This window comes from Salmo trutta, chromosome 29, assembly GCF_901001165.1.
Source record: "Salmo trutta chromosome 29, fSalTru1.1, whole genome shotgun sequence".
NCBI lineage: Eukaryota > Metazoa > Chordata > Actinopteri > Salmoniformes > Salmonidae > Salmo > Salmo trutta.
The window spans coordinates 30,668,060-30,693,903 of NC_042985.1; the positions used below are offsets into that span (position 1 = coordinate 30,668,060).

Below are 25,844 nucleotides of genomic sequence, written 5' to 3' on the forward strand. Positions count from 1 at the left end.
CAGTCACTATCTCTTCCCTTCAAAACGCCTTCTCTTAATTCCCTCATTAGAATGCATGAGCTGGCATCTTCACCATGGCAAAAACAAAGCAAGGTTATTCTGATGTTCTGATTTGGAAACTAAGGAGCACTACGAAGAGTGCCCAGTCAAGGAGTGCCGCTCTTCTTGTTCAACACTCATCCTTTGCCGTCCTCATATTTCGACTATCTTACTTCAGCGCCCAGACAGTTCTGTGTCAGCTCTACCCTCCTGTCTCCCCCTCTACTAGTAAGCAGAGTTTGCTAACTGATACACATGACGAGTCAGTAGGAGGGCATATAAATTACAGCACCGCAAGCGAAGCTGAGACTGTTGCTTCTCAGTGTGAGACTTCTGAGCAGGAGAGAGAGAATAACATTGGCTGAGGCACTTAAGTCAGACCTAAAACCCCTACTAAAATAGAATCCAATATTTTTGAAATGTTGTTAAAAATAATGACTTCTGCGAGAAAGACAGAGGCATGTCAGACTTTTCAATTGATATTCATTTATTCCCAACCACAGCGACGCGTCAGATACGTACAGTAGAAAAATAAATGCATGACATTTGTTCAGTCAACTTAACACCGAGATGGAATAAATCAATTTGATGTGATGCAGAGTTGACATAAAAAAAGCATTTGTGCATATTTGTTATTATCCATCTTTGTTTCTACTCTACCATGACATCCCCTTTGCCATTACGTACCCTGATAGGAGTGTTTTAACCCCAGTCATTACAGCGAATGAATCTGATAGAAGGCAGTTAACCCACTGTTCCACGGGCGCCGAAGACGTGGATGTCGATTAAGGCGGTCCTCCGCACCTCTCTGATTCAGAGGGGTTGGGTTAAATGCGGAAGACACATTTCAGTTGAATGCATTCAGTTGTAAAACTGACTAGGTATCACCCTTTCCCATATCAGGACCCCTAATGTCGTCTGGGGTTTTGATGTGTCTGCTGTTTGTCATCCTTCAACATGTGACACTCCATCTGTGTGCCCATCGTCCCAAAGAGGAATCTAATGATATTTCACCAGACAGTAGTTCAAAGCAGAAGTTCCACTTGGATCTCAGATACAACACAACTTGTTTACAAATGACTCCAGAAAGGAACTGTCCAAGGTGCTGAACAGCATACGGATAACAAGGTGCACTTCATAAGCAGGACTATTGACGAAGCAGAAATGTATATTCAGGTTTCATCACGTTTTGTACTATGAGGCCTAGCTCAAATGAAATCTCTGAAATATTGTGTCAATCAAAATGTCTACATATTTCTAGCTATGCCATCCCTGCCCAGATATAACAGATCACATTCAGATGGATGGAAGGGCTAGATGTCTGAGCTTAGTCCGTACTGGCAGTCTGTCTTGTGAAGGCTTGCCCCCCCCTTCTCTTTCTCTCTCTCGCTTACTCACTCTTCATCCATCTCTTTCTCTCCCACCCTAGCTTTCTCTCTGATGGTTTTGAAAGATATCAAACTAAATTGGATTCCATTTGAAGGCAGAAGCAGTGTCCTCACATGAAATATAAATCTATATCCTTTAAGAGTCTAAGCCGGAAATGAAAATAGCTGTGCAGCGACGCTCCCCATCCAACCTGACAGAGCTTGAGAGGATCTGCAGAGAAGAATGGGAGAAACTTCCCAAATACAGGTGTGCCATCTTGTAACGTCATACCCAAGAAGACTTGAGGCTGTAATCGCTGCCAAAGGTGCTTCAACAAAGTACTGCGTAAAGGGTCTGAATATTCATGTAAATGTGATATTTCAGTAAAATTAAACATTTACATTTGCAAACATTTCTAAAATCCATTTTAGAATAAGGCTGTAACGTAACTGTGGAAAAAGTAAAGGGTTCTGAAAACTTTCCAAACACACTGTACTTCCATATTTTTTTTAACTGGTACGGGGGACCTTTTAGATGAGTCTTGTGAGGCCTGTGGATGTCTTAAAGTAAAAAAAAAATTAAAAAGACATGTACGTGAGAGTCCCACCTTTATACAGAGGGGTCATATTAGTGTGTAGCCCAAACAGAGGTGGGCAGATAGGCTGTACCGACTCCAGACGAGCCCCAAGTCTCTCTCTCTCGCTCTCCCTCTCTATGCCATAGATCAAACTCCCTCAGCTGGTGTTTCTAAATTAAATCCATCATGGCATTGATTAACCATCATTCGAAATGTCTCAAACTGCCAAAGATACAAGAGCTACTGCAGTTTTTTTAGATACACATCAAATTCAATTGCAGGCTAGCCCTTTGCAGTGTAATGTATCAATGTTAAGTCACAACTTAAAATAACATTTACTTTTCATGGCTGCTACTGAAAGGGTAGTTTTCCTTCGTAATATCCATGTCTTGCAGAGAGAGAGAAAACAATCCAGCTGTGAGGCAGTAAGCAGTGTATTGTAGCAGATAGAGGAGAGAGGGCTCTGGCTAAAAGTTAATGTCATGCAATCTTCCCAGAAACACAGTGGCTAATGAGCAGGTCCACTGAATACAGTCAAGCCGAAGTAGGAATAATGACATAACGTAGAAAGTACAAAGACGAAGGTGGGCTTTGTTGACCCACAACCAGCGATGTAAAGTACTTCAGTAAAAACACTTTGAAAGTACAACTTAAGTCGTTTTTTGGGGTATCTGTACTTTACTATTTCAATTTGTGACAACTTTTACTTCACTACATTCCTAAAGAAAATTATGTACTTTTTACTCCATACATTTTCCCTGACCAAAATTTTTTTTCCATACATTTTGTATGCTTAGCAGTACAGGAAAATGGTCCAATTCACGCACTTATCAAGAGAACATCCCTGGTCTTCCCTACTACCTGATCTGGTGGACTAACTAAACACAGATGCTTCATTTGTAAATTATGTCTGTGTTGGAGTGTGCCCCTGCCTAAAAATGGTGCAGTCTGGTTTGCTTTATGAAAGGAATTTGAAATGATTCATACTTGTACTTTTGATACTTAAGTACATTTTAGAAGTTACATTTACTTTTGATACTTAAGTATATTTAAAACCAAATACATTCAGACTTTTACTCAAGTAGTATTTTACTGGGTGACTTTCACTTTTGAGACATTTTCTATTAAGGTATCTGTACTTTTACTGAAGTATGACAAATTGGGTAATTTTTCCACCACTGCCCACAACACTGCAGCAATGTACAGGACGACTGGTAATAGGTATAGCAAGGTCACACACACACACACACACACACACACACACACACATCCTCACTATGCCCACCTACATACAGTGTAATAGCCTAGCATACTACATACTGTAGGCCTACAAATTCCCAAGGAGAAATAGAAGCAGACAGACATACTAACTACTATGAGAAACAAGAGTATGTAGATAACAGGGACTTTCAGACTAAATGTATGCAGAAGCTAAAGTTTCTCACACTTGTCACAAAGCTGCTGTCACTACTAATGATAAATGAGGCCTCTCTAGGCTACAGCCCCCCAGTTACTTTACAAAAGAAAGAATCGAACCGAGATGAAAGAGTAATATGGATTGTTGATCTGCATGCTTTTAGTTCCACGCTTTGCTCAATTTGAAGGTGTTTTGAAGGCACAGGAGAATTCTCCTTTCTTCCCTCTTGGGGTGTTAATAAGCTTTCCTTTAGTGCCACCCATGATTTATACAGGCGTGAATGGGGCTTTCTCTAGGGGTTTCAAGGTTTTTGTTGCCAATTTTTCTTTTTCCAAAAGGTGGCTCCATTCAGCCTCTGAAAGTCTGTGTAATTGGGTTTAGTTCATTTAAATGCTAATGTCCTGGGATCTGGAAATGACATGCAGATATCACCTCATTGATTCTGAGAGACACCAGCTCGCCATTGACATAATGTCGACAGATTTGAATCAGGGCTCCTTAAAGCTCAGATAACTCAACAGAAGCATTCGTTCCGCCTACATGACACAGATATACTTGCAAATAAAACCTGCTTCTAAGATAATGTGCTAGGGTTGTGACGCAGTCAAAAATCATGACAGTCTGCATACCTGACAGTTATACGGTAACTGTGCCAGCCCCTACCCTAGTTAACAACATGTACAATGGAGTTAAAGGACTGGTTCACTAAATGGCATGTTATAGAAGGGTACAAACACCTTTTTGGCGATTTCACTTGTTTTTGAGAAACTTACCCCAGCCGCAATAGACTTCCTCGTTGCTCCTTGTGCATTGTGGGGGTGTTGAAAAACAAGAACAAACGCACCAAAAACGTTATTTTAGAAACAGACACTTTATAGTGATGCAGGTCTTTAGACGTTGTACACATGAAGTTGTGTCATTCCGAACTTTATCCGCATGTTATCGATTTATTTTATATTTTTTTAATTCTGTTGCAACTCAAGCAATAACTCTCCCGTCCACTCTAACAGCAGGCTACACGGAGAATGACCCAGCTGGGTAGGGAAACCGTTCAAGTCACACAAAGTGGAATATAGCCTCGAGGATAAGGTTCAGAAGGAAACAATGTCATGTGTACAACATCTAAAGATGTACATCGATATACTGACAGTGTGTCTGTTTCTAAAAGGACGTACAATATTTGGGTGTTTTTGGAGCTTTTGTTCATGTTTTATTTTTTTTGCACACCCCCACACTGCACAATGAGCGATGAGGAAGTCTATCGCGGCTGGGGTAAGTTTCTCAAAAAACAAGTGATAATTTCTACTGTATAACACAATTCCTACACCCTTCTACTGTATAACGCGCCATTTACATCAAAAATAGAAATGCACTTCAGAAATAATGAACTAACTAAGATTATATCTAGTAAGGGTTTCAAATTCGTACAATACATAGCCTAGGTACATTGACGCTCGTCTCCTATCCTCACGCCACCCAGTGTGTGACTATCGACAGCTGTATGGCATACCCTCGTTGCTCTAAAGATTAAAAGTGCCATGTCCTGGTAGCCTTGGCCATTAAAACTGAAGTAAATGTCTCAGCATTCATTCAGCACACTCAGCAAAGCCTATATGACCCAATGCCCTCCTGGTATACGAGGACTGTCAGACATCCACATCGCTCATAGCTGAAAACCATTTCATATGGGTCATCCACCAGGGCTAGAGGTCACTGACGAGACAGACCAAATCTCCTCCAGCAGCACACTCCTTTCATACTTCACACTCGGCCGGGCGGGTCGGGGAGAGTAGGTGGGTGCGATTGCGTTCAGTGTGACGCCAGCAACAGACGGAAGGGAAATAACTGTGGCAGGCAAGCAGTGTAAAGCGGTTATTGACAGAGGAGCAGGAGCATGAGGAGGAACATGCTCTCTACTAGAGACAGATATGAGTCACACACACTGTGGGAGTTATTCACAGGCAGGGGGGCTGGCTCTCTTCGTTTTCCCTCTGCCAGGAAACTGCTCAGCGCACATCAAAAGGCTTTCCACCCTAGCTATGAAACCCTCCAAAAGGCTGAATATCAGAGTGCTCCTCATTTCTCATCCCTGCAGATAAACAGCACACTTTAAAGAAGGCGTAGGATTTTGAAGGATGATGGTTATAAATGATCAACATGCCACTAACCAAGCCAGCCTTGACTGCCTTGTGCCCTCTCTGTCCTCAACACAAAGTAAAAGATCTGGGGGGGAGAGACCTCTAGTCTCAGGTATCACGACTTGGTACTAAGTCATCCTTCCTGCTATGACTTTGATTGAACAATCAAACCTCTACGTGGACCGAGAAATGATTTCCCCTTGAAGAGCCCCATCATTCATTAGACTAGACTGTGCTAACTGAACAGGTAGATGCGGCATCCCTCCCATCCCTCCACAGCAGATAGGTCAGGTGACCCTGCTAATTACCTAATATTCCTAGCAGGGCATAATGGTGTCTGCCATCATCACTCACTAACCACTAGAGCGTTTAAAAAAGGCCCGATGACTTGCCGTTTTAACTTTTGCTTTTATATTAATGAACATCAGTGCCTGAAGACAAATATATAGCCACAAGCTTCAGTTTTTGAACGAACAATTCTGACTAAATGGAAATAATCCTACTTTGAGTTCTTTAAATGATGTTCCAGAATTGTATTTCTCTGTTCACTTTTAGCATTAGACTGAGATGGAGAGTTTTATGTCGCTTTAGTGAAGGAAGATGAGCAGAGTATTCTGAAGCCATCACACAGCATAGTATGACTAAAGTTGGGCTCGACGTTGACGGAGTTCCCCAGCAAAATGCAGCAAAATGTAAAAAAAAAAAAAAAAAGAAAGATTAATCACCCAGCTTGTCCCTGTGATGCAACGACTTCTAGAAAACATGCAAATCCCCTTTCCAACATACACGTCCTGATGACATACTACAACCATCCTGGAAATTGAAAGCCCACACCAATCCCACGAAATTCAAGAGCATTTTAAACTGTGGAAAAACAACTACACAAAGAGGCCATGTGATGGATTCCCCCTAAACAGTTAAGCTATTCTGAAAGGAAGGAAATACATGGGGCCATACAGGGATGTTTTAGAGTGTAAAAAGCTGGCCCAATGCCATAAAATCAGAGTGGCCTCGGATTATACTCTCCTCATCCCAAATTCACAGCCACATCTCTCATAAGGTGAATGCACCAATTTGTAAGTCGCTCTGGATAAGAGCGTCTGCTAAATGACGTAAATGTAAATAACACAGTGATAGCACACGGCTGACAGCTCTCCTGCAGGGTTAACATCCTGTTCTAAAGGAACATTACCACAGGTTTAAAACATCAGCTCACAGACAATTCATACAGAGGTGTCTATTACTTGGGGCTGAGTCACTGGCTTACTGGTGCTGACGTGATCTTCATGTCTGGGTTGGCAGCCCCCTCTGGTTCATGCCACGGGGGAGATCTTTGTGGGCTATACTCAGCCTTGTCTCAGGGTAGTAAGATGGTGGTTTGAAGATATCCCTCTATTGGTGTGGGGACTGTGCTTTGGCAAAGTGGGTGGGTTTATATCCTGCCTGGTAGGCCCTGTCCGGGGGTCTCGTCGGACGGGGCCACAGTGTCTCCCGACCCCTCCTGTCTCAGCCTCCAGTATTTATGCTGCAATAATTGTGTCGGGGGGGCTAGGGTCAGTCTGTTATATCTGGAGTATTTGTCCTGTATGAATTGAAGTATGCTCCCTCTAATTATCTCTCTCTCCCCTCCTGGAGGACCTGAGCCCTGGGACCATGCCTCAGGACTACCTCGCCTGATGACTCCGCGCTGTCCCCAGTCCGCCAGGTCGTGCTGCAGCTCCAGTTTCAACTGTTCTGTCTGCGGCTATGGAACCCTGACCTGTTCACCGGACGTGCTACCTTGTCCCGGACCTGCTGTTTTCCACTCTCTCTCTCTCTACAGCACCTTCTGTCTCTAACTCTGAATGCTCGTCTATGAAAAGCCAACTGACATTTACTCCTGAGGTGCTGACCTGTTGCCACCTCTACAACCACTGTGATTATTATTATTTGACCCTGCTGGTCATCTATGAACGTTTGAACATCTTGGCCATGTACTGTTATAATCTCCACCCGGCACAACCAGAAGAGAACTGGCCACCCCTCAGAGCCTGGTTCCTCTCTAGGTTTCTTCCTAGGTTCCTGCCTTTCTAGGGAGGTTTTCCTAGACACCGTGCTTGTACACCTGCATTGCTTGCTGTTTGGGGTTTTAGGCTGGGTTTCTATACAGCACTTTGTGACATCGGCTGATATAAAAAGGGCTTCATAAATACATTTGATTGAGGTGTCTGTGTGTCAAATATAAAACAATTTTTGCTACTTTCTGAGCCAGGTTACAAATCACGAAAATTGTTCACCTGGATTGCGATCTAAAAATCTGAGATAGCATATGACATTTTAAATGATCTGAAAATAGAAAAGCTACTGATAAAAGGTTTCCATTTGTACTGCTACAAAAATACACTAATGTTCCAGGCAGTAATACCATGCAATAACTGGGGTGGTAATTGTTATCTCTCAAACGAGTTCCTACATTAATCAACTCTCAAACTGATTTCCTTGGGAGCGCTGCAGGCTGAGAGACGTGTCTAGAAACACCACAAGAGGCAGTAGAGAGAGTTCTCCAACACATCTTATCTTGGACACAACCCGCCAGGGGGCAACTGACTGGCCTTGGACATCAGTAGCCTACATGACTGGCTTGCAAAGAAATGAAAGGACACATCATACATCATAAACAGCTATGTGTGACAGTAGCTTTTGAGGTGAAAACGGTTCTGTTCAAACATAACATTTCAATTAGGCTACTATGAAGACGTAGCTTGCTTCTGTCATTCACAGGACCACAGCCGAATCTAATTATCTTATCTTGACTAAGTGTACAGTATAATGCTGTAAATATGGTAATAGCCATTTATCTGAAAAAACAGAGATCAAGCCTAGCCTTAGTTGATTCGCTTGTCCCAGTCGTAATAATCATCAGCCTCAGCCTGAGCAGAAGGAAAACAAGATCCCCATGTACAACCTCTCTCTTGGCTCTCTGTCATCCGCAAGAGTCCAATTTAGAATTCTCCTGCTGCTGCATGAATAGCATGCCAGCAGGCTGCTGCGACACAGTGTTTGTCCTTCAGCTCCTGTGGCACACATAAAACAGGAACGAGCAGAGGGGCACTCTCTCTGACGGCTGGGAGAGGGGAGAGGGTCAGGAGAAGGCGGCCGCCAGGCGCCAGCCAGCCAGAACGTGGAGCTGGTCTCGGATACGGAGTGAGCCCACCTGCTGGGAACCGAGGTGCCTTCCCCCGGCTCCCCAGGGGGCCCTTTTAAAAACAGACACCTAATCTAGGACAGAATGGCCATTTACTAAGTAGAATTTCCAAATGTGAATGTAACATCACAATAAAGTGCAAGAATTATCACGCAAAATGTTATTTGGTGATGAACTTGCTCATGATATGAGACTACCCACTGGGCACAGACTTCAATTCAATGTCTATTACACGTTAGTTCAACGTAATTACATTGAAATGAGGAAACAACGTTGATTCAACCAGTGTGCGCACAGTGGGTATTATGTAAAACAACCCAAAAAACGTTGGTATTTATTCATCTTTAAAATCAGTCATCATGTTACTGTAATCTAATTTACAGTCATCCTGAAAGCAAGATACCTTTGGTCACGTTGTGTATGTGGACACCTGCTCGTCAAACATCTCATTCCAAAATCATGGCCATTATTATGGAGTTGGTCCCCTCTTTGCTGCTATAACAGCCTCCATTCTTCTGGGAAGGCTTTCCACTAGATGTCAGAACATTTCTGCGGGGACTTGCTTCCATTCAACAACAAGAGCTTTAGTGTGGTTGAGCATGGATTTTGGGCGATTAGGCCTGGCTCGTAGTCGGCATTCCAATTCACCCCAAAGGTGTTCGATGGGATTGAGGTCAGGGCTCTGTGCGGGCCAGTCAAGTTCTTCCACACCGATCTCGACAAACCATTTTTGTATGGACCTCACTTTGTGCATGGGGTCATTGTCATGCTGAAACAGGAAAAGGCATCCCAAAACTGTTGCCGCAAATTTGGAAGCACAGAATCGTCTAGAATGTCATTGTATGTTGTAGCGTTAATATTTTCCTTCACTGGAACTAAGGGGCCTAGCCCGAACCATGAAAAACAGCCCCAGGCCATTATTCCTTCTCCACCAAACTTTACAGATGGCACTATGCATTGGGTCTGGTAGCATTCTCCTGGCATCCGCCAAACCCAGATTTGTCCGTCGGACTGCCAGATGGTAAAGTGTGATTCATCACTCCAGAGAACGCGTTTCCACTGCTCCAGAGTCCAATAGCAGCGAGCTTTACACCATTCCAGGCGACGCTTGGCATTGCACATATTGATCTTAGGCTTGTGTGCAGCTGCTTGGCCACGGAAACCCATTTCATGAAGCTCCCAACGAACAGTTATTGTGCGGACGTTGCTTCCAGAGGCAGTTTGGAACTCGGTAATGAGTGTTGCAACCGAGGACAGATTTTTACGCGCTAGGCGCTTCAGCACTCTGCAGATCCGTTCTGTGAGCTTGTGTAACCTACCACTTCGACTGAGCCATTGTTGCTCCTAGACGTTTCCACTTCACAATAACAGCACTTACAGTTGACCGGGGCAGCTCTAGCATGGGGCGGCAGCGTAGCCTAGTGGTTAGAGTGTTGGACTAGTAACCGAAAGGTTGCAAGATCGAAACCCCGAGCTGACAAGGTACAAAATCTGTCATTCTGCCCCTGAACAAGGCAGTTAACCCATTGTTCCTAGGCTGTCATTGAAAATAAGAATTTGTTCTTAACTGACTTGCCTAGTTAAATAAAGGTAAAATAAAAATAAATAGCAGGTCAGAAATTTGACGAACTGACTTGTTGGAAAGGTGGCATCCTATGATGGTGCCACGTTGAAAGTCACTGAGCTTTTCAGTAAGGCCATTCTACTGCCAATGTTTGTCTACGGAGATTGTATGGCTGTGTGCTCGATTTTATGCACCTGTCAGCAACAGGTGTGGCTGAAATAGATGAATCCAGTCATTTGAAGGGGTGTCCACATATTTTTGTATATATAGTGTATATGAATAAAAACATCAAGGCCTTCATTAAAATTTGTATTGAGCTAACACGGAACCCAAACCGGCTGCGTGCGTGCGCCATCGTGCATACATTTAATTTGTCCCCCTACACCAAACGCGATCACGACACGCAAGTTAAAATATCAAAACAAACTCTGAACCAATGACATTAATTTAGGGACAGGTCGAAAAGCATTAAACAAATTTAGCTAGTTAGCTTGCACTTGCTAGCTAATTTGTCTTATTTAGCTAGCTTGCTGTTGCTAGCTAATTTGTCCTGGGATATAAATATTGAGTTGTTATTTTACCTGAAATGCACTAGGTCCTCTACTCCAACAATTAATCCACAGATAAAACGGCCAACCGAATCGTTTCTAGTCATCTCTCCTCCTTCCAGGCCTTTTCATCTTAGAACTTATAAACTTTCATAGTATTACCACGACAACCGTCAAAACAGTTCGTCTTTCAATCACCCACGTGGGTATAACCAATGAGGAGATGGCACGTGGGTAACTGCTTCTATAAACCAATGAGGAGATGGGAAAGGCAGGACTTGCAGTGCGATCTGCATCAGAAATAGAAAGGAGTTCTATTTTAGCCCTTGGCATCGCAGACACTCGTTGGCCCGCGCGAGCAGTGTGGGTGCAATAATTGAATAACATGGATTTCTAAATTTATTTTGCGACGCTCGCGCACGCGACGTGTCCGGTCAGCATGTAAGACTGACATCAAACCCCTAAGGCAAAAATTCCAAACATGCTGTCATCTGTGTGTCATCTCACAATTCAACAGTCTTGAAGCAATTATAATTCCTACCAAGCCTGACCTAAAGGACAATCAAAATGTAATCAGAACATGGTTTGGTCTAATTTAAAGGCCAATTTCAGATTTAGTTGGGCTTGCTTTTATGTAGGCTTTCAAATACATTTCTATCAATATGCAGCAGCATCAGACAGACCAGACATGAGTTGACTCCACTGAGCTTACCAACCCTGACATGTCTCCTTGAGTTTCTATAGAACACACCAAAAAGAATTACAGTGAGTGTGCTGTCTGCTCTGTCCTCTTGTATGGCTAGCTCTGGAACTGAGTGATACACAACAGACAAAGGAAAACAACCCCAAGAGCATCAAAAGCAGACAGCTTTCATTAGCAGTCCATTTTTTGTTCATGATTATGGAGCTGGTGTGTGTGAGTGAGATACCGAGTGTGTGTGAGAGAGAGGGCATAGATCACCTTACAATTACACAAGTCAACAAAATATTCTTTTTTTCAAGATTTATCAATGGCTAGGGTACTTTATTGCACAGCCTGCTACAATTATGACAACATCTGAGGTAGATGTGGCCACAGAATGTTTTTCTCCATATAACACCATAATTTTCAGATATAATTTTGACAATACATTTGTTCAGATTAGGTTTATATTCCCAGCATTTAAGCAAAGGAGAATGCAGCATGTATTGGATAATTAGGCACATTTACCCGCATTAAAAGTGTATCGAACAGGCGGTTAAAAATCCATATTGGTGAATGAGCTAGTTGCAGATGATGAGCCTATGCCATGGTTGCTGTCCGCTCTCTTCAAAAGATGCTCTAGGAATAATGGACCAAAAAGCACCTTTCTTTTCGACACACCGGTAATGATAAATCAAACATTTCTTTGTAGATAAATGAAGGCCACACTATCTTACCTGCTGAATTCAACGTATGTTTTTCGGTCGCTCAAGTCACCTCCCTTTTAGAATTGTGAAAGCTGATGATGCTTCCAAGACACTTGCACGGGATCAGATTACAGCGAGAGAAAGCGAACCAGCCCCGGAATCTGAAAAATATAAGTACCAGTTGAAGCGGCCCCGGAACGTGTATAAAGACCCCACTGCAGTTCTCCCCATTGGGTTTCCCACAGAGTTTGTAAAACGTTTGTGTTTCTCCGGTCGTTACGGTGGAGTGGCGGCAACCAGAGGCGATAGACTCGAACCCCACCCAGCCACCGAGACTGAAAAGATAATGGAAAAAAAAAAATGGCTTACAAAAGAGTGCAGTGCGACCCATGATACAAAACATCATAATCGGCCATCCTATTTATTTTTTGTTGGTCACAATTAATAGGCTAAAGCAAATCTATAGCCAATCTATAGCCTAATATAAATCATGCATGGATGAGAGAAAGAAAACCTCTGAATCATATTTTCTGCACTTTTCAAATCACTTTTATGCAGTGGCGGTTCTAGCTTGTATGGCTCCCTGGGCGAACCCCACCTTCAGGGCCCCCCCCCCCCCAAAAAAAACTAAGATTTATTCAGACATTTGGAACAACACAAATAATCATAACATTTAAAACTATATAAATATATACAATAATAAGACTCATAAATATCAAAAATAAGTAACAAAGACAAATAGAAACAAATGTGTTGATTTGGCACTGGAGCATCAATACATTACCCATCCCCCAAAACTGTCAACCAAGAGTCAAGACTAAACCAATTCACCTTGGTGGGGTGTGGACTGGTTTTATATTATTCTTAACAATTTCGCACAAACCAGAAAAGAATGCAACAATATGTCTGTGAAACTATATTATGAAAGAATTGTGGTTTATTTGGTAGCATTTCGTTGTGTGACTGATTTTACTCATTGCATTAGTACTGTACAAAGTTAGAGGTGCGCTATTTGATAGATTCCCCCGCTCCAGTGTGGCTTCCAGTGTGGAGACCTGAGGTCAACCTACCCCCGCCCCATCTCGTACTTCTGAGTGGGGACCTAACCAGGCACTAGCCTGCCTACAAACTAGAATCAGGGCGCCCAACCCGACAAGGTTAATTGACCCACAGTCCCACACGGTGATATGATATCATTGACGTGACGTGCAAATGAGCGATAGAAAACCGATCGCGCAAATGTCACCATGGATATTACCTGCCCATGTCGCCAATACCTAAATCCGCCAGTGCTTTTATGGTAGTGGCAAAAATAACTACAATGTTATTGTTGCATAATTGGATGAGGTTAAATATTTTTTTTACCTGAAATTACCAGTCACACAACAGGGTGACATTTCTGTTTTAAAAAAACGAATTTAAAGAAATGTCACTGAATGAGGAGAGAATGTATCTATAAGCCAGTAATTCTTCCTAACGCATCCGTGTGCAGCCATTGAGTGATCATATTTAGCAAAACGACATTACATAACAGAAAGAGGACGAGACTGGAAACCATCGTACTTCATATCACGCAATAAAATCCATTCATTTTTGCCTCCACTAGCAAGTTATGAAATAATTACAGTGCCTTCAGAAAGTATCCACACCCCTTGACTTTTTCCACATAATTTGTTGTTTTACAGCCTGAATGTAAAACGGATTAAATTGAGATTGTGTGTCACTGGCCTACACACAATACCACATAATGTCAAAGTGGAATTATGTTTCTAGACATTTTTACAAATTAATAAAAAATGAAAAGCTGAGATGTCTTGAGTCAATGAGTATTCAATCCCTTTCTTATGGCAGGCCTAAATAAGTTCAGGAGTAAAACTTTGCTTAACAAGTCACATAAAAAGTTGCATGGACTCACGGTGTGCAATAATAGTATTTAACATGATTTTGAATGACTACCTCATCTCTGTACCCCACACATACTATTATCTGTAAGGTCCCTCAGTCGAGCAGTGAATTTCAAAAACAGATTCAACCACAAAGACCAGGGAGGTTTTCCAATGCTTCGTAAAGAAGGGCACCTATTGGCAGATGAGCATGGTGAAGTGATTAATTGCACATTGGATGGCATATTAATGCACCCAGTCACTACAAAGATACAGGAGTCCTTCCTAACTCAGTTGCCTGAGAGGGATTTCACCATGAGGCCAATGGTGACTTTAAAACAGTTACAAACGTATATGTCTGTGATAGGAGAAAACTGAGGATGAACCACAACATTGCAGTTACTCCACAAAATGAACCTAATTGACAGAGAGAAAAGAAGGAACGCTTTGTCTTGAATACAAAGCTTTATGTTTGAGGAAAATCTAACACAACTGAGTACGACTCTTAATATTTTCACGCATGGTGGTGGCATCGACAAGGACTAGAGTTTTTTTTTAAATAAAAAGAAACGAAATAGAGCTAAGCACAGGCAAAATCCTAGAGGGAAACCTGATTCAGTCTGCTTTCCAACAGACACTGGGTGACAAATTCACCATTCAAACAGGACAACAACCTAAAACACAAGACCAAATTTACACTGGAGTTGCTTACCAAGACAACATTGAATGTTCCCGAGTGGCCTAGCTACAGTTTTGACTTAAAAATCGGCTTGAAAATCTATGGCAAGACACAAAAACATCTTGACAGAGCATGAATAATTTATTTTAGAATAATGTGAAAATATTGTACAATCCAGGTGAGCAAAGCTCTTGGAGACTTACCCAGAAGGATTCACAGCTGTTATCACTGTCAGAGGGTTGAATACTTATGTAACCAAGATACACCACCAGTCAAGTTTTAGAACACCTACTTATTCAAGGGTTTTTCTTTATACTATTTTCTACATTGTAGAATAAATAGTAAATGCATCAAAACTATGAAAGAACACATTTGGAATCATGTCGTAAGAAAAAAAAGTGTTAAATCAAAATATATTTTATATTTCAGATTCTTCAAATAGCCACCATTTTACTTGACTGCTTTGGCATTCGCAACCAGCTACATGAGGTAGTCACCTGGAATGCATTTCAGATAACAGGTGTGCATTCTTAAAAGTTAATTTGTGGAATTTCTTTCCTTCTTAATGCATTTGAGCCAGTCAGTTCTGTTGTGACAGGGTAGGGGGTATACAGAAAGTAGCCTTATTTGGTAAAAGACCAAGTCTATATTATGGCAAGAACAGCTCAAATAAGCAAATAGAAACGACAGTCCATACTTACTTTAAGACATGAAGGTCAGTCACCCCAGAACATTTCAAGAACTTTGAAAGTTTCTTCAAGTGCAGTTGCAAAAACCATCAAGCGCTATGATGAAGCTGGCTCTCATGAGGACCGCCACAGGAATGGAAGACCCAGAGTTACCTCTGCTGCAGAGGATGAGTTGATCTAGGCACCAGACTGGTGACAAATTATGGGCAAAGCTACTGAATGTGCGTATTTCACATCAAATTAAACTATTACATGTTTAACACCACAGAAAGTCAGCGACATAAACACATTGCCTGAAATGTAGTTCTAAAACAAGAGCCTGACTAATGTCATTAGGATTATATGCTGAAGGCTATGAATTTATATTCATGCAGAAACTGTGAGGAAGCTACTTTTGCATTTCTTCACTCCAATTCCTAACAGCCTGGAGAACTACAGCACTGAGGAAATAAGAAAAGCCTGCTGCAACACTATAGATAAGACTGGACAGGCTTCTTAAAATGTCCATGCAATTAAGCTTAAATGCTTTTAGTACACTGAAACAACCTTATTACACTCAATATGCTTATCAGTTTATATATTTTTATATTAATACATTTGTCCTGTTGCATAGCAAGTTCAAATTATTTTTCCAGAAGTTGCAAATCAAAAGGCCATTTTGCTTTTCTTCACAATGAGAGAGATCGAGAAAGCATTCCTCTGAGAGGCAGCTGAAAGGTGCATGATTATTGAATTCACTCCAAATAAATATTTCCCCAACAACTCTATCATCTCAGTTTAAATCAGTGTGAAAATAAGAGTTATTTCACATAAAAATATTTATCTATGTACGTGAAAATAAATGAATACATGTGAATTTACTCACCATAAGTGCTTAGAGTCAATCATAGAATTTATTCACAGCAGAGGCACTTAAGGTAGATAAAGAGTTTTTTTTTTTAAGGAAAACAAACCAATGCACTACCGGTCAAAAGTTTTAGAACACCTACTCATTCAAGGGTTTTTCTTTATTTTGACTATTTTCTACTTTGTAGAGTAATACTAAAGACATCAAACTATGAACTAACACATATGGAATCATGTAGTAACTAAAAAAGTGTTCAACAAGTCAAAATATATTTTATGCACTCAAATGCATTTCAATTAACAGGTGTGCCTTCGTAAAAGTTAATTTGTGGAATTTATTTCCTTCTTAATGCGTTTGAGCCAATCAGTTGTGTTGTGACAAGGTAGGGGGGTATACAGAAGATAGCCTTATTTGGTAAATGACTAAGTCCATATTATGGCAAGAATAGCCCAAATAAGCAAAGAGAAATGTCAAGACATGAAGGTCAGTCAATACGGAACATCTCAAGAACTTTGAAAGTTTGTTCCAAGTGCAGTCGCAAAAACCATCAAGCGATATGATGAAACTGGCTCTCATGAGGACCGCCACAGGAATGGAAGACCCAGAGTTACCGCTGCTGCAGAGGATAAGTTCATTAGAGTTACCAGCCTCAGAAATTGCAGCTCAAAGAAATGCTTCAGAGTTAAAGTAACAGACACATCTCAACATTAACTGTTCAGAGGAGACTGTGTGAATCAGGCCTTCATGGTCGAATTGCTGCAAAGAAACCACTACTAAAGGACACCAATAAGAAGAGACTTGTTTGGGCCAAAAAAACAGAGCAATGGACATTAGACCGGTGGAAATTTGTCCTTTGGTCTCGAGTCCAAATTGGAGACTTTTGGTTCCAACCGCCGTGTCTTTGTGAGACGCGGGGTGGGTGAACAGCTGATCTCTGCATGTGTATTTCCCACAATAAAGCATGGAGGAGGAGGTGTTATAGTGTGGGGGTGCTTTGCTGGTGACACTGTGATTTATTTAGAATTAACCAGCATGGCTACCACAGCATTCTGCAATAATACAACATCACATCCGGTTTGGGCTTAGTGAGACTATCATTTGTTTTTCCAACAGGACAATGACTCAACACACCTCCAGGCTGTATAAGGGCTATTTTAACAAGAAGGAGAGTGATGGAGTGTTGCATCAGATGACCTGGCCTCCACAATCCCCCTACCTCAACCAAATTGAGATGGTTTGGGATGAGTCGGACAGCAGAGTGAAGGAAAAGCAACCAACAAGTGCTCAGCATATGTGGTAACTCCTTCAAGACTGTTGGAAAATCATTCCAGGTGAAGCTGGTTGAAAGAATGCCAAGAGTGTGCAAAGCTGTCATCAAGGCAAAGAGTGGCTATTTTGATATATATTTAGATTTGTTTAACTTTTTGTTGTTGTGTTATTTCATAGTTTTGATGTCTTCACTATTATTCTATAATGTAAAAAACCCTTCAATGAGTAGGTGTTCTAACACTTTTGACCAATAGTGTATATATTATATTTCATAGATCAAAGCCCTGCAATTACACATATAACAAAAATCTACCTTTGCTATCATTATTACTGATGGAAAAAATGCAATAATAAATCCATTTTCAAACCGGCTAATTGTGAACTACAGAGTTTATGAGACCTGTGGGTATTCAGGCTTGCTCCAGTTCCACAAGTACTCCATCACAGTCTTTTGGGTGGAGGAACATGACAGGTTTCCCATGAGCGCCTATCCGTGGTTCAGCTGACAGGGTTCTTATGTTCCTAGCCTTCAGATCCACTATCGCTGCACTGATATCATCAACCTGAAATCACAAAAATAACATACAATCGATTACATTAGAGAACAGATGAGGAGACAAGGACAGAGTGAGTGAATACAGCCCATTCATGTGGGCTGAACAGCATATGCAGCATTGCTAAGACTGACTCACCTCAATGCAGATATGGTGCATCCCACCAGATTTGTTCTTCTGTAGGAAGCCTGCAATGGGGCTCTTCTCCCCGAGTGGGTGCAGCAGTTCCAGCTTTGTGTTACCCAGCTCCACAAAGACAGTGTAGACTCCATGCTCAGGAAGGGGAACTTTACCGCTGACCTGAGCCCCCAGTACATCTCTGTAAAGAGCAGTGGCTTTCTCCATGTCTGGTACAGCTATAGCGATGTGATTTAGCCTTCCCAGTTTCCATACAGATCCTGGAATACCTTGGCAGAGTAGTGTTGAGGTTGAAATTGTCCTCAGCATTGGAGAACAAGTGTGACGAACACACTTTGAGAGACCTGTAACTAAAGAAATAAAGTATTTAGTTCAGCCATACTATGCCATAGAGTTTTTTGATGAGTACGAATCGTATTTGATTGAATATGCTACCTGGATAAGTCAAGTAGCTAGCAACAGGAAACACTTGCTAAAAGTAATTCTGCACTAGCAACGGTGGATTTAGCTCACTTTGTTGTGTAGCCTGAGATAAAAGTCTAAAGAGACTGTTTCTTACATGTGAAACAATATTTATCAGCTGACGCTAGCAAGCTGGCTAACAACAACAAATAGCTATATATACGTACGCGCAACCTTCAACACCGACGCCGCCATATTTTCGAAGATCCGTGCAACGTAGGATAGCGAATTGCTTTGAATGTCAAGACAATGCGCTAGAGTACACGTATATTGCTTTTCTATTAAAACCCGTACATTGCACTTGTAAATACAGTTATTTGGGATATTAATGTTGTCTATCCAGCTAGCTAAACTTGACCTGCTATCCGGATCTTTATAGCACAACAGAGATTGTTTCCGGGGGGAGAATATTTTCTTGTTACACACATGTTCCCATGTGAGAAAAAACGATGGCTACCGGGGACATAGGTAACACGTTGGAGGGCTGTTTAAAACTACTCAACATAAAAACTGCACACCCAGAACATTTTCTTATGTAAGTGCAACATTTCTATAATAATATCTATATATGTTTAACTTAAAATCAATCAATTCACTTGCTGCCATCGTTACACAATGCTAAGGCTAGCTAGCATCTAGCTAATCAAAGTGTATTTGTCACGTGCGCCGAATACAGCAGGTGTAGACCTTACAGTGAAATGCTTACTTACAGGCTCTAACCAATAGTGCGGAAAAAAAGGTGTGTGTGTGTGTAAGTAAAGAAATAAAACAACAGTAAAAAGACATTTGCAAGGCTATATACTGACACCGGTTAGTCAGGCTTATTGAGGTAGTATGTACATGTAGGTATGGTTAAAGTGACTATGCATATATGATGAACAGATAGTAGCAGTAGCGTAAAAAGAGGTGTTGGCGGGTTGTGGGACACAATGCAGATAGCCCGGTTCGCCAATGTGCGGGAGCACTGGTTGGTCGGGCCAATTGAGGTAGTATGTACATGAATGTATAGTTAAAGTGACTATGCATATATGATAAACAGAGAGTAGCAGCAGCGTAAAAGATGGGGGGGGGGCACACAATGCAAATAGTCCGGGTAACCATTTGATTACCTGTTCAGGAGTCTTATGGCTTGGGGTTAAAAACTGTTGAGAGCCTTTTTGTCCTAGACTTGGCACTCCAGTACTGCTTGCCATGCGGTAGTAGAGAGAACAGTCTATGGCTGGGGTCTTTGACAATTTTTAGGGCCTTCCTCTGACACTGCCTGGTGTAGAGGTCCTGGATGGCAGGCAGCTTTGCCCCAGTGATGTACTGGGCCGTACGCACTACCCTCTGAAGTGCCTTGCGGTCGGAGGCCGAGCAATTGCCGTACCAGGCAGTGATGCAACCGGTCAGGATGCTCTCGATGTTGCAGCTGTAGAACCTTTTGAGGATCTGAGGACCCATGCCAAATCTTTTTAGTTTCCTGAGGGGGAAGAGGCTTTGTCGTGCCCTCTTCACGACTGTCTTGGTGTGTTTGGAACATTCTAGTTTGTTGTTGATGTGGACACCAAGGAACTTGAAGCGCTCAACGTGCTCCACTACAGCCCCATCGATGAGAATGGGGGCGTGCTCGGTGCTCCTTTTCCTGTAGTCCACAATCATCTCCTTAGTCTTGGTTACGTTGAGGGATAGGTTGTTATTCTGGCACCACCCGGCCAGGTGTCTGACCTCCTTCCTATAGGCTGTCTCGTCGTTGTCGGTGATCAGGCCTACAACTGTTGTGTAGTCTGCAAACTTAATGATGGTGTTGGAGCAAACAACCATCTGCAAACATTCCCTGTTTGGTTAGCTAGAACACGTCATCAAATATTCTTAGATAGCCCAGAAGCACCGATAAACTTGATTCTAGTAATTTAGCTACCCTTGATTAGTTGAGCCAGGTGTGGGTACTGGGCTAGAACAAAACCCTGCACACCCTGTGGGTTTTCAAGGCCAGGGTTGGTTGAAGAAGACTGTTAACGTTACTAACCACTACTACTTGAACAATACTGTTAACAAAAATTGCTTTTTGTATTTTTTTCTTTGTGTATAGTCTTCAGGATGGAGTGGCAACAGACTTCACTTCTCTCACTAAGACCCTGTATGATTTACACAAAACCCACGAGCCAGCAGGCTCAAAGGGAAGCCCTCTGGACCAACTGGTGGTTGAGAACTTTGACGAGGAACAGATATGGCAGGAGCTGGAGCTCCAAAATACTGCAGTGCTGAAGCACTTTGAGACAGCAGTGAGTCAGGCTGCCTTGGATACAGCTCTGAGTATCCTGTTTGATGAAGAGGATGCTGATGAGGAGCCAGATGAAAGGGATGAACAAGATAGTGAAGAGGAGATGAGAGATGGAGATTTAGAAGATGAAGATTGGCAAGGAGAAGAACCACCCATGCTTAAAACTGCTATGGATGCCTTGAGAAGGGATAACACAGACGAGGACTCTGATGTAGATTTTGATGTGGACGCATTAGAAAAACAAGCTAAACGGAAGAAATGCTCAGCGGGGAGAGATTCAAAACCACTGGGTCCTCCATCAGAGGTTGATGACAGGTTCTTCAAGCTCTCGGAGATGGAGTCCTTTCTGGACGATATGGACAGAAGGGAAGGGAAGGAGGGGGACGGTGATGTAGACTACTTCCAGGACTTGCCCTCTGGAGATGAAGATGATGACGTAGGCCTCTTCTGTGAAGCTGTTCCTTCCAAAAATACAAGCACAGTATGTATCATATAGTTTTTCTCTCTGCCAGACCTAGCTACTGTTCAGCTACATGTGTTTTGGTGGTGTTTCTGGTCATTATTGTAGACAAACGCACTGAATTCCTATTAATGTACTATATTCTTTCTGTAGCTGAAAAGTTCTAGGAATCTGAAGTACAAAGACTTCTTTGATGCTGTGGATGATGATCCTGCACAAACAGCTGGCCAGTCAGATGCAGAGGATGAGGACAACAGTATGGATGGACTGCAAGATGATGATGATGAAAATGAGTAAGTGGCTGATGCAGGAATCTCATGTGAATGTCATGGTTGGAAATGCATTTATAGGGAAGGGATATTTATTTTGTACTTAAGATAAGAGTTGTGTTTGTTCCTTTGCTGTTTTAGGGACTTCGTTGAGGATGAAGAGTGCAGACAAGCCAAGGAGGCTTTGAAACGGGTGACCTTTAACCTACCTGGAGAAAGTGATGACAGTGAGGGAGAAGACATGGCGGACATCCTTGGAGGAAAGTCTCAAAATGCAACAAAACCTGAATCCAAATCATCCTTTGAGAAACGACAAGACAAGGCAAGCTTTTCCTCAAGGGCTCTTTTAGAATATCTAAATTTGGTTGGGTGTCATTTCATTTACTATTTTTTTCATCTGCCGTATATATAACTTTATGTAGCAGACTAATGAAATGGTAAATTCTTACCTTACACAGATGGCTGAAAAGATCCAGGATTTGGAAAAGGCTGCCATGGGAGAGAAGCCATGGCAACTAACAGGAGAGGTGTCTGCTCAGACTCGCCCAGAGAACAGCCTTCTTGAGGTGGATGTGGCATTTGACTCGGCCTCCAGGATGGGTACGTACCACATGCTTGTCAGTCTGTTCAGTTTAGCTGTCAGTCCCGTTGGAGAGGGTTTAGTATTTTACTTACTGCAAGTTTGTTTGTCGGAGAGGGTGCTTGTTCAGTCAGGTAACATTTTCTCTGTTTTCTCTCAGCCCCTGCTGTAACAGAGGAAACCACTTTGCAGCTGGAAGACATCATCAAGCAGAGGATTAAAGACCAGGTCAGTGTCTAGACGGGGCGGTTGTTTAGCAACAAAACCGACGCATGCTCAACTATGGGGCAAAACAGACTGGGTTGGCTTAAATGTAAACTATATTTAGTCTCTAATGTTTATTGAAAACATACATTTTCACAATGAGAATTGTCTTTCAAGTACATCGTTATAGTTGTTGGTTAGCTAGCTAGTGAATTTGAGCCATTTTAGCATAGACATCAGTCAAAACACCTCAAAACAAGACATAGTATCAAGAACAAGATGAAACTAGCTGAAAAGAGACACCTATGATTCCCCACATGGCAGCTTCTTGTCATTGTTGATAACTACTGTATCTGGCCATTCAGAATCACAACAACACACGAACGTCTGCACCATTGAATCGCGTGCATCGTTTTCGTGACGTTGTCAGCTAATCCGTCTCTAGAGACAACTCAATCTTGACAACAAACTGAACAACTATTTTCAGTTGGATCCAGCTGAATGTGTCATCATCGTTTCATTGTGAGTAAATGGGTAGAACAAGTATCGGTCTATCCAGTATTTAGTTCCGATGTAACCACATTGGGACATTTCAAGGGCAATTTTATTTTCTGACTTGTATTTTTTTCCAAGGTGTGGGATGATGTGGTGCGCAAGGAGAAGCCTAAGGAAGAGGTATTTGAGTACAAGAAGAGGCTGACTCTGGACCATGAGAAGAGCAAGCTGAGCCTTGCAGAGGTTTATGAGCAGGAGTACCTCAAGCAGAATCAGGTAGTTATTATATTATATTTTAGTGTGAACATACTTGGCTTTTCTCTATATTGCAATTAATGCATTTTTTGTTTGTTGAATTAATTGTATTATTTCCATCTATTTCCCTTGTATTTCAGCAAAAGACAGAGGACGAAGAAAACCCAGCCCATGTAGAAATTCAAAAGCTCATGGATTCTATATTCCTTAAACTTGACGCTCTCTCTAACTTCCACTTCACACCCAAACCGGTGAGTTTTCCTGTCAGTGTTTCCATGTGCCCTGGATACTGCAACGCTGCAGCTGGCTCAAAACAAAGCAGCACGCCTGCCCTTAACTGCACACACAGAACTAACATCAGCAACATGATAGTCTTTCAGTTAAGGGTTGAGGAGAAATGGACTACTTTTCTTTTAGTCTTTTTAAGAAACAGTTGTGTGTTGAAAATGCCTAACCACTTGTTATAATCTATTTGCCTACACTTCAAACAGACATGCATGACACTCCACTATGGGTTTCTTCATGGTACCCAAACCAAAAACAGATTTATTGTGTCACTCAGTTATGCTATGTCATTGTGGAACGCTCTACCACCAGAGGTTACACAGGCAGAAAGCAAGTTTAGCTTTAAAACAACATCTTGTATCACAGCACCGCTCCTCTTTCTAAAGATCTAATTGCACTGTACCGTATATATGAATAGTGTGTAAGTAGTATGTTTGTTGTCTCTGTGTCTTAACGATATGTAACTTTAAAAAAAAAAGTAATGTCTTATGTTCTTGTCTATTACTGTTCTGGACTTTGTCATGTATTTGTACGTTTTATGTGGACCCCAGGAAGAGTAGCTGCTGCATGTGGAGTAGCTAATGGCAATCCTAATAAATTAAACACTGTAGCATTTGCATGACAACCATACTTTATGGTTGTCTTTTAAAGATGGTATATTTAAGCAATAAGGCACGGGGGGTGTAGTATATTGCCAATATACCATGGCTAAGGGCTGTTAAGCATGATGCAACGTGGAGTGCCTGGAAAATCCATGTTTTTTTTCATACCTGTGGTATACAGTGCTATACCAGGGCTTTCAGACAATCAGCATTCAGTGTTTGAACAACCCAGTTTATAATGAAAGATTTTCTACAAATGGAAACGCTTTTTACACAATATTGATATGTTTGACCTTTTCTTTGTGTCCTGCAGCCTGTTCCTGAAGTGAAAGTTGTCTCCAATTTGCCTTCTATTGCTATGGAGGAAGTTGCGCCAGTCAGTGCTAGTAATGCCACTCTATTGGCTCCAGAGGAAGTCAAGGTTTGTCATGCATCCCTTTCCATAATGTTTCATGTTATGGGAAATCATATTCTAGTAGAGTACACTGACGCGTACAAAAGCATTCAAGAGTCGAAGTCAACCAATGTTCTTCTGTGTTGTCTACCATGGTAGCCTTTTAATAGATTCTTCTGGGGACAGGGTAACACCATTTCCTTTCTGATCTTAGGAGAAGAACAAGGCTGGCGACGTGCTGGGTGACTCTGAAAAGACCTCCACAGACAAGAAACGAGAGAGACGCAAGAGGAAGAAGGTGAAGAGCATCAAGATCCAGGAGAAGGAGAAGAGACGGAAACTGAAGGACAGAACTGGAGAGAATAAGAAACAATCAAAGGCAGAGGTGGCAGAAAACCTCAAGAAACTCACAAAGGGAGGCAAAGCAACATTATTAAAGGTCAGTGTTTTCTTTCTCTCTGCATGTCTCGTTTTTATATTTAGTTAACCTTGTCTTTCAAATGCAAGCCCCTCCATTATATTTCTGTGTGATCAATATAGACTGATAAGGCCATTGTGTTCTCCAAACAATTTCATTTGTATTTAATACAATAGCTAGAATTCAGCTGTCTGTCACAGTTGCAAATAGTTTCTTAAAAATATATTTTAAAATTTGTTCTCTGTTCAAGGATGAGGGGAAGGATAAAGCTCTCCGCTCCTCCTCCGCCTTCTTCTCCCAACTACAAGACCAAGTGAAGAGCCGGATCAAAGGAGCCAAGGACCCGGGCTCCAAGAAGAAGAAACACAAAGAAGTCTCAGCCAGCAAACTCAAGTTGTAGCATTTATTATGATGATGTATGTGTTATGATAATTCATATTTCTTTGTACAGATTTTTTTAAACAGGAAGTTGCAATTTGTTAAACAGTGGTCGATAGTTTGTAATTTGCAATAAAAAAAAGCAAAACTTGTCACGCTGTGATTTATTCTGACTTTTTGTGACCAATTAGATTCACACTTTTAATCTGTTCAGCTAATCGATCTGTGGGCAGCAGGTAAAACATCTGCTGATGTGCCCTTGGGCAAGGCACTTAACCATAATTTGCTCCAGGGTTGCGATACGACTATGGCTGACCCTGTAAAACGGGTGCCAAACTCATTCCATGGAGGACCTAGTGTTTTTCGTTTCAATCAAGACCTAGACAACCAGGTGAGGGGAGTTCTTTACTAATCCAGGAGCGAAAACCCGCAGATACTTGGCCTTCCATGGAATGAGTAGACATATGCTGTAAAACCACATTTTATTGCACTTAAC

General features: G+C 41.8%; 3 protein-coding genes across 8 annotated transcripts in view; 1 reads left to right on the plus strand and 2 right to left on the minus strand.

The window, feature by feature from the left end:
* Positions 1–12,390, minus strand: part of apba2b (amyloid beta (A4) precursor protein-binding, family A, member 2b) — a 68,850-nt gene extending 56,460 nt beyond the window's left edge. For 3 of the 4 annotated variants that reach the window (XM_029721716.1, XM_029721717.1, XM_029721713.1), the window contains exon 1: positions 12,255–12,390. The gene's annotated coding sequence lies outside the window, so the exon portion shown is untranslated. Of the gene's footprint in view, positions 1–4,174; positions 4,261–12,254 lie in introns of those variants that run through there. The other variant, XM_029721714.1, reaches the window with a different exon arrangement.
* Positions 12,391–17,768: 5,378 nt separating this feature from the next.
* mcee (methylmalonyl CoA epimerase) lies at positions 17,769–19,147 on the minus strand. 3 transcript variants are annotated; one of them, XM_029721722.1, is made up of 3 exons: positions 18,913–19,147; positions 18,284–18,633; positions 17,769–18,154 (listed from the first exon to the last, which is right to left on the minus strand). In XM_029721722.1, exons 1-3 carry the CDS (start codon positions 18,938–18,940, stop codon positions 18,002–18,004), a joined length of 531 nt encoding a protein of 176 aa, XP_029577582.1. In that variant the 5' UTR covers positions 18,941–19,147; the 3' UTR covers positions 17,769–18,001. The 3 variants fall into 3 exon arrangements, with proteins under 3 accessions (XP_029577582.1, XP_029577579.1, XP_029577581.1); XM_029721719.1 differs by having other exon boundaries at positions 18,284–18,627; positions 18,913–18,999; XM_029721721.1 differs by lacking the exon at positions 18,913–19,147 and adding an exon at positions 18,719–18,849.
* A 21-nt stretch (positions 19,148–19,168) lies between these two features.
* Positions 19,169–25,500, plus strand: mphosph10 (M-phase phosphoprotein 10 (U3 small nucleolar ribonucleoprotein)). The gene is made up of 11 exons (XM_029721718.1): positions 19,169–19,280; positions 20,817–21,489; positions 21,622–21,761; positions 21,879–22,059; positions 22,196–22,337; positions 22,478–22,545; positions 23,155–23,292; positions 23,412–23,522; positions 24,472–24,579; positions 24,767–24,991; positions 25,221–25,500. Exons 1-11 carry the CDS (start codon positions 19,195–19,197, stop codon positions 25,368–25,370), a joined length of 2,022 nt encoding a protein of 673 aa, XP_029577578.1. The 5' UTR covers positions 19,169–19,194; the 3' UTR covers positions 25,371–25,500.
* The last annotated feature ends 344 nt before the right edge of the window (positions 25,501–25,844 follow it).

What these genes read in the sequence shown, in the direction of transcription:
- mphosph10 (XM_029721718.1), top strand. Translation starts at nt 19,195, where the DNA reads ATGGCTACCGGGGACATAGGTAACACGTTGGAGGGCTGTTTAAAACTA. An exon ending in AGCAGAGGATTAAAGACCAG is followed by an intron (nt 22,546 to 23,154) that starts GTCAGTGTCTAG and finishes TTTTTTTCCAAG; the next exon opens with GTGTGGGATGATGTGGTGCG. An exon ending in GCAAAGCAACATTATTAAAG is followed by an intron (nt 24,992 to 25,220) that starts GTCAGTGTTTTC and finishes TCTCTGTTCAAG; the next exon opens with GATGAGGGGAAGGATAAAGC.
- mcee (XM_029721722.1), bottom strand. Translation starts at nt 18,940, where the DNA reads ATGGCGGCGTCGGTGTTGAAGGTTGCGC. An exon ending in GTCGGTGTTGAAGGTTGCGC is followed by an intron (nt 18,634 to 18,912) that starts GTACGTATATAT and finishes TTATTTCTTTAG; the next exon opens with TTACAGGTCTCTCAAAGTGT. An exon ending in TGCACCATATCTGCATTGAG is followed by an intron (nt 18,155 to 18,283) that starts GTGAGTCAGTCT and finishes TTGTGATTTCAG; the next exon opens with GTTGATGATATCAGTGCAGC.